Genomic DNA, 9129 nt, shown 5'->3' with positions numbered 1-9129 from the left:
TCCTCGAACCAATCCATGACGATTCGACCCTTATGACATGGTGCATTATCCTGTTGGTAAACACCATCCCCAACAGGAAAAACTGTTGCCATGAATGGATGAACTATGTTCAAGTAGCTTACAGACGTCAGGGATTGTTCTATGAGGATTATAGGTCCTAATGTGCCCCATGAAAACATTGTTCCTGGGCGAGAAGTCATGAAAACCTGTGCGAGCCCATTGTTATAGATGGAGGGTGGCTATAATGTAATGGCTCTTCGGTGTATATACTATATTTGAAAGGTATGACAAAAATAATGGGACATCTATAGAAAAAGGAAGATAATTCCATACAATATTTATTCAAAGTCTTTATACAACAAATGATTTAACAAGATAAACATTAATACAGTATAAAATTTTTTGTATTGAAATTTTTATAGTACAAAAGTGTGTTACCCTTACTAATGTCATGAATTTATCGCCAAAATATTTGAAATCGTTAAAAATAATTTTTCTCTTGTGGTAGTTATTGGCTCTATTTTTTCACATTGTCTTCTTATTTTGGTCCTTTTGTTTAATGCAATTTCTTTGTAGATTTGTTTTACTAATTAAACATTTCTAATTTTCTAATACTTTATGACGATAGATGTGTACAATTTTAACTCATATAACGAATCAGGTCAACAGTTTTAATACAATTCTCATATGCACTACTTCTAAGATCTAATATATGTTCTAATAAATGATCTAATTATAAGATATATTCGTTGAATCTTATGCATAGTTCTTTTTACACAGAATAATAATGAACAAAAACAAATTTATATTACAGACATAAAATAAAGAGATTTAAAATACAACAAAATTAACTCATTTTCATTTCTTGGCAAACTTCTAATGCAATATAATTCTGCTCACATTATTTCTCTCAAATTTTAAATTTATTATTGTTGTAATTATATGAATAAAATCTCATAAATAATCGACAATCTGAATAATAAATAAATTAAGTGGAAGGAGATAGAAGTGTACGATTTACTGCTTTCTGATTCAAAAACCGGAGCATTTATTCAAACTAAGTTTTGAAATTAGTTAAAAGTCCTATAAACAGATGGCGCTTCTCATTATGAAAACTTAAACTTTATTTTATGCTGCATGTCAGATCATTTCAACTGAAAGTATTTACAAATGTGCATGTTAATTTTTTTTTAGATTGCTCCATATCATTCCTGCAAATGATGGTTGTTTTGAACACATTTTATGCTGACTGTGCCATCTGTAAACGAAGTTTGAAATTAATTTTGGGATTGGATGTGAATGAATTCCTGGTTTCTTGTGCAGAACGTTGTAGTTGTAGATCGTATGTTTTTATCTCTTTCCATTTTTCTTTACTTGATTTTTAAACTCGTTGGTCACTTTAGAGGTACACAGCGCATGGGAGGACATCGACACATGGGAGTTTAATTTTTTGTAAAATATTTGTCATACATACCGTTATATTACTGATCGTCAAAAATTGTTTTCTTTAAACTTTGAACAAATTGTTTCTTAATTTTGGGATTAATACCAGCTTTTTAGAATTTTATTTTTCATTTGAAATTAATATATCTCATTAGAACAAAAAAAACTGTGTTCACTATTATTAATTGCACATATTGATAAGTGTATTGATTAAAATTATTCAGGTGTGAAAAGGATTAAATGATATGCTTTAAAAATTCACAATTATCTTTCGATTAAAGGTTTTCAACCCCTTATCTTTAAATCAAATGCTATTTATAATAATCTGTTCTTTCAGGGAGGGGGAATATTTTTTTAATATTTAGATTAATTCAAGTGTTTTATGAGTGGGAGGATCAACTACTAAACGAAGTAAAATCCAACACGTAAGACCTAATCGAAACGAAATTTCTTAATTGAAACAAGAAAAGTCGAAAGTTAAAACTGTTTAGTATTTGTAAATGTTCTTTAATATTTTGTATATTCTTTTGTTATGAGGCTAAGTATCTCAGACATATTCTAAATAACAGTTTAGAGCGAAAATAATGCCTAATGTATTTCTGATTGGGATGGGAGACTCAGCATGGCGACATTTTTGTCGACTTAGCGGCTATTTTGGCAACAATTAATAGTTCTGAAAGCTTTGGGTTAGAAAGTGATAGGTCTAATATTTAAGGAAGAATCGTCTAAAATATATAGAACGTTTCGGGGTTTCGACGCCAAACCTATATAAATAGAAATGTGCCTTGCAGTGCAGTAGTAGTAGAGAATATTAGTCTGCTGTGACAACTATGTTGTTTTGCTCTGCGAGTTTAATTGAACGCCTGTAATTTCAAATCCTGTGATATGTTGCGTACTAAACTGCTATTTGAGCTGTAAATGAGTGCTAAAAATAGTTGTTTTATCTAGGAGATTCTGTTAATAAGTTTTTATAGTCTCATGGACTCTTTTATTCATCTGCAATCGAAATGAACCCCTGTGCTCCGTACAATACTATTGTTTCTTGCAACTATATATGTGATTAAAATAAGCGTGCTTTCACGTGTTAGTAATTTATCTAAAAAAAAAAATTTATTTTCAGAAAAGAAACTGAACAAAATTTTCAGGTTTTACGTGAACTTGTAAATGCTGTGCGAAGGAAATACAAAAATCCTAATAAATATTATAAAAAAAAGTCACAACATTGCAAAAAAAAATTTTTTTTTAAAGCTACAATATGTTTTTCCCATACAGAGAAAAAATAAAAACAGTATTAAATGGGAAACATATTTAAGGATTTTAAGAGAGAATTACATGGAAGTTTTTTTTAAAATTTTTTATAAAATTATTTAATCCTTGACTAAACACATTAAAAACTATTTAAGGGATAACGCTTGATAAATAAATATTAACTTTCAATTTTTCTTGTTACAGTTGAGAAATTCTGAGGTAATGATAAAGTCATTTAGTTTGTTTTTCAAGTTATTGGATAAAAAGAATTTGATATAGCAGCCAAAAAATAATGGTTCTCTGAACAAAAGAATAGCAACACAAAATAATCACCTTTTCAATTTAACATTTGTTTTTCAATGTATAATTTTCAGTTTATAATGTAAACTAAAAAAAAAAAAACGTCTTATCTCATTCAAAAATATTATATTCAAAATTCGTTAAGAATTATTAAACTATCCGGTAAAGTAAAACAAATACCAATTTGAATTCCTAATTCCGTTGTGGGGAAAAATATTTTGACTGTTACAAAACCTGGAGCTTGCTTTAAAGTTACAGTTATAGTTTGATTTCCAATTTTGCAACAATTTTACAAACTATTGAACATGATTAGTAGTTATTTTCACGATTGTAAGTCTACAATGCCAGATTGAGGGCTAAATCGTCAATGAATGAGCAATTTTAGTGATCGCAAACTGTTAAGCTGAAATTTAAAAGGGGCTTAAAGGACATATAAAAGTACTCGCAGTCCAAGGCGTGACAGAAAACGAAGCGTATATGTCCTGGTATCCTGGAGAATCCCGATGAGAAAATCAAAAAAAGCCTTTAAATAAATCAACATGTCATACCAAATTCTCGAGGAAGCGAATGGCCACCAACCATTATATATAGATTCACATCGTCATTGCATTAAATGGAATGCAGTAGAAAGAAAAACACTAGCAATTTCCATCTCATCTCTTGGTACAACAACCAAATTAGAGACGAGATCGACCTCGAAGTAAACAAAGATATCATAGATGGTGCTTTTCAAGCGACTCCAAAGAAAAGAAATCTAAACAGTGTAGATCTGGTAATCGTTGTGGCCAAAGAACAGGTACAACTCGACCAATCTACTCATGTAGGTAAAAGTCAACAAATAGCGACATCGTGCTGAAATTACACATTTCTCTTGATGTATTACACAAGCAGAAAGGACAACAGTTTGCGCAAGACCTGTTGCAAGAAGATGAGACATTTCGTGCAGTTCAGATGATGATGACCCTATAACAGTTGCTGCATTTCTGAACACGTATTTTACTGCGAATCTTTTTATATTCATCTGCTTTAACCCTTTTTAAAATTCTTATCAGATAACTTTCGCTAAACCTGTTTACTCAAAACAAACTGTATCTATCTTGGCCCAAGCTGGGTGGTAAAAAAAAAGTGCGTAAAAGTGGAGTTTTATTCCATATTTCAGTGAATAATCAAACTTAGATTTTAAGAGAAAAATCATATTTTCGAAAAACAAATTCTTCAACTATTAAGCTGCTAAAATAATTAACAAATCGCCGTATATTTTATGATTGAACTTACTATGTGCTCAGACACTAGTTTGTCATGTTTAATGGGGTTTGTTAGATAAACAATTAATATTAAACTTGTAGTATTTATCGAAAAGGAACTTTTTTAAATACGCATTTTATTAAAGAAACATTTTCAAATTTTTAGTTGGTCTTAGGTGGTTCAAAGTTTCTTTCCATGTTTGGAAGAAATTCACTGATTTTTTATTAGAAAAAGTGCGTAAAAGTGGAGTTTTATTCCATTTATCTTGGTTAATAGAATAAATTTCACGATTATCAGTTTTAGAAAAGGAGATACGACAGTCGTTAATTGTGCTGTTTTCTTTTGGAAGACAATGGTGATTTCTGAGTGGAGGAAGGCGTATAATTACATAAATGTGAACAAAATAATGAAAAATAAACAAAGCAAACTGCATTAGTTTCTAGCAATTTTCCTTTGTACTAATGTAATTAAATTGAAAAAAATGAAAAGAAAAGATGCAAATGCTACATTTTTTCCAATGTCCGCCAGAGGAATCATATTCCGTCCTACAGGCATTCACAGGGCAGATTTGTGGGCCACTTTTTCAGGGGCACCTTATTAGCTGAGCCAAAGTTGCTCCCACAGTAAGGACAGATAGTACAGAGAATGAAAGAACGTCCATGCCTTGCCCGGGATTCGAACCCAGAATCTTTCTGATACGAGGCTAGTTCCCTGACACAGGCCGTCATATGAAAGGACGACTTTAATGTAATATTTCTGGACCCAGCAAATTCGTAATATTAATGGTTTGAAAGCAATATCACTTCAGTTTCGACTTTAATTTAAACTATATTTCTCGAAAAAATGAAAAAGAAAATAAATGAATTGAGAAAGATTGATTAATTTTCAACTAAATTTAAAACTTATCTGCAAATGCGAAAAAAGCGTATGAAAATTGTACTCTTATAGAAACATAATTTTCACACATTTCGAGGTGAATATTTCACTTCACTATACGATTTTTATATGTATTTTTTTTTAAAGTATCATTTCATTTACAGTAAGGCATAGCATTGAATATAGAAGGAAAATTAGATTAAAAATCATGTTACAAATATTATTGTGAATATGCGAAAATAAAATTAAGAATAAAAATGCATACCAAGAAGCCGTTTATAAATTACCTTCTGCCTAAAAAAACTCGCACTAAGGAACTTATTTTTAAAAAAAATTTCTGCAACTTAACAATGATTATGTAATGATTTTAATTACAAAGATTTAAATGTTTTCCATGAACCAGTTGAGTATTTATTTTTAATGATAAAGTAGTATTTTTCTGTTTTATCCTTAAATTCCTGAAGTAAAATTGAACTAAGAATTGGTTAAATTAGAAATTGAATTGATAAAACAAAATGAACTTTTTTTAAAAAAATAAGTATAGCATTTAGTGTTACAAAATTTGCTTAATCGCAATTAATGTAATAAATACCAAAGAATTACATTTAACATTCAAAGTATATACCAGGGTTTCCGCAGGCTTTAAAAAAAATCTAATCCTGGAAAGTGAAAGTCACGTTAAAGATAACAAAAATTTATTACCAATTTAATAATTCAGAGCTTTAGTTGAAATTTTTTTTGAAAAGGTATGTTTCATTTGAAACGTTATATGTGGTAGTGGTCACTAATGATTCGTCTGATTTAGAAAATGAATGATGATAAGAAATTCGTTTCTTTATTGTTATAAATTAATTTTTTTTTAAAACCTGCGAAGAACCTGTTTTAAGAAAACAAGCATATAGTTTACAAAGAATTTATTTTGTTTCTATAAACTATGACTTCCATCCAGGTTATGAAAATGAAACTAGATTAAGTAATTAAAAACTCTACGGTTTCAGGGAAACGAAATTCTTCAAATCGTAAGGAATATGTTTTGATTTTAATAACCAATGGACATTTTAAAATAATTAAACTAGTAATATGATGAAATTTTATTGAAGTTAAACTAACTGTAAACCGTCAGATTATGGAACTTCAGCTGAGTACCAGATGAAGATTTACGAAATTCGTCATGCCTCCTCACCACGTTATCAGAAATACGTCATAATGAGAAGTTCGCCAAATTAATAAAAACTTCGCCACAGTCATCAGAAATTCGTTGTAAAAACATCGGCACACCATAACCTGTAAATTATACTTTTAGTTTAGATTAGGCAAAAGCCAAATCTATTATCAAATTGTATATTCATCTTATCAATTTAATAAACAATTTGTTCTCCTGAAAATAAATTGTTTATTAAATTAAATAAGTGGATAGGTTAATTAACTAAGTTTTGCTGCAACCAGAAGAAAATATTTTCTCGACTTCACCGTAATTAATGACTGCTGACCGTAATTAATTGCAATCTTTTAACTCAGAAGAAAAGAAAATATGGAGTCGGAGTCGAATAAATTTTTTCAGGAATCTGAGAAGAAAATATTTTCTCGACCTCACCGTAATTAATGACTGCTGACCGTAATTAATTGCAATCTTTTAACTCAGAAGAAAAGAAAATATGGAGTCGGAGTCGAATAAATTTTTTCAGGAATCTGAGAAGAAAATACTTTCTCGACTTCACCGTAATTAATGACTGCTGACCGTAATTAATTGCAATCTGTTAACTGAGAAGAAAATAAAATACGGAGTCGGAGTCGAATAAATTTTTTCAGGAATCTGAGAAGAAAATATTTTCTCGACTTCACCGTAATTAATGACTGCTGACCGAAATTAATTGCAATCTTTTAACTGAGAAGAAAATAAAATGATTTTCTTACTTTCTTAATGACGGCAAACTATTTAATTTATATTATTTTGTTGAAAACTCAAGCTAGTAGTAGTGCCATCTGTGTATATGAAATGACAATCATCGTTAAAATGGTGAATAAAGAAGTTTTACTTGCGGAATCGCACTGCTGTAGTTTATAAATTGAAAACATTTAAATTCATTTTATCTTTTGCAACATCACGTTTTCACACAAATTTAAATCACAGATTTAAAGCTCAATTTCACGCATATTGGATAATAAAATAATTATACTGTCTGTAATTATATTAAAATAAATAATATAACAGTATTAACTTGCACTGATATCTGAGTTAAATATAAAACAAAAGAGTAAAACCAAATTGAAAAGTTAAAAAATAAAAATAAATATCGGTAAGGTTTGTTGGGATACGTGGGTGCTCATAAGACATGTCGTTTACATAAACGATATTGCTATGTCGGAGAAATATTATCGTATCGGAACGTGGGAAAGCCCGTATGCTTCTGCAATGCATTTTACTAGATCCTATATCGTTCGTCAGTGTCGTATCGTGCTAGGAAAAAGCGATCTAAGGTTAAAGAAAGTAATTCTTTTATCCTGTAAAAATTATTTAGACAAATATTCATAAATATGTGCATAAAAATATTACTGAAATTAAAATAATAACATTATGAAACATTTTTTTTTTTGGTTTTGTTTTCTGTTGCATGAGATTTTTGAACGAATCTTCAATATTTTCGTCTGGTGCCCAGATAAACAATAAGAATCTAACTTTTCTCTGAGTGATGCGCTACGCAGTTCTAATATTTCGTTTCCCTGGAAGAAATGCAGTTAAAAAACACCATAAAAGTTCAACAGTACATTGGTTCAGTAGATCTGCGATGTTTGATGAATTGAATAAGAAAATTAGATTAGTTTCAGAAACACAAATATGAACGAATATTCTTTACAACACCAAGAGGTTGTCACATGATTTCGATTTGGAGCAAGCTTTTTTCAAGATTCGTTTAAGAAGACCCTTGGCTTTGCAACCTGCACACCCATGGCATTTACCACCACGAATTTTGGTCCCACCCACACCAGATCCTAAGCTTACAGATTCTCTTTTCTGCAAAGTTCTTTCTTGGGAAGACAGTTTCAGACGTATTTGAGAAAGAATGCCAACCAAAAGTTCGTCGACATGATGGTTGATGCCTGCTGAAGTTTCTATAAATTTGCTCCCTTCTTCAATAGCTAGAGAACGTCCATCTATGAAAAATCAAAAGTGCATTTAGAATTTTAAGAAAAAATATTGAGGTTGGTCAAAATAGCAAATGTTTTGGAAGAATTTTCATGACAAAACTATTAGCACAATTTAAAAGATCATGCTTGTATATTTTAGAAATTATGTAATTTTTTCCCCATATAAAACTTGTAACGACCATTGGAAGCTGATGATGGAAAGCTATGCAGTGGACTTCAACGAAAGCTTCTTTGAAAAGCTGATAGATGCCAAGGACTTTAAGCCTATTGCATTGAAACATCATATTCTAGGCATCACTATTAACATACCTGCGAACTCTTCCGAATTTTCCGAAAGATTTTATTTTCATATTTAAAGTGGTAGTAAAAATATGCTATTTTTTTCTTTTATAAACTTAATTTTTAAATGATTTTGATCACCACTATTCTTACAAAAATTTAGCACATATATTAATATGCGTTACTATCATGGTTGTCAACTTAAGCTTTTTCAAATGCAACGTATTTGTTTGCTTAAAATTGAAGTTTTAATTTCATTTTAATACCACCGGGAAAAATGATAATGGAAGGGATTAAAAGTTGGCAGGTATGCTATTATGTATAGATTCTCCTCTTCATTATACAAGCTGTATTTCTGTTTAAGCTGAACTTTTTATTCAAGAACTTAAATTTTATATTTATTACACTATGGGTTTTATCACCACATTGTATATAAATACATAGTCATAATTAAACGTTTATTTGTTATCAAGAATACTTTTTTACTTCTATTCCCACCATCTTATCGAACCACTACATAAATTACGATCAGGGTGAATGGATAGAGGGCCGTGAGCGGCCTCAGGAACTCAGTTCAGTTCAGCATAGGGC

The 9129-nt window shown here is 30.1% G+C and overlaps 1 protein-coding gene across 2 annotated transcripts in view; it reads right to left on the bottom strand.

The window, feature by feature from the left end:
* Window positions 1-6011: 6011 nt before the first annotated feature.
* Window positions 6012-9129, bottom strand: part of LOC107452224 (GTP-binding protein RAD-like) — a 157581-nt gene continuing 154463 nt past the window's right edge. Inside the window, exon 5 of one of the 2 annotated variants that reach the window (XM_071182492.1) lies at window positions 6012-8265. In XM_071182492.1, the coding sequence (XP_071038593.1) occupies window positions 7964-8265 (302 nt within the window). In that variant the 3' untranslated portion in view covers window positions 6012-7963. The remainder of the gene's footprint in view (window positions 8266-9129) is intronic. The other variant, XM_071182493.1, reaches the window with a different exon arrangement.

Source organism: Parasteatoda tepidariorum, chromosome 6 (genome assembly GCF_043381705.1).
Source record: "Parasteatoda tepidariorum isolate YZ-2023 chromosome 6, CAS_Ptep_4.0, whole genome shotgun sequence".
Lineage (NCBI taxonomy): Eukaryota > Metazoa > Arthropoda > Arachnida > Araneae > Theridiidae > Parasteatoda > Parasteatoda tepidariorum.
This window is presented reverse-complemented; position numbering and strand designations above follow the sequence as displayed.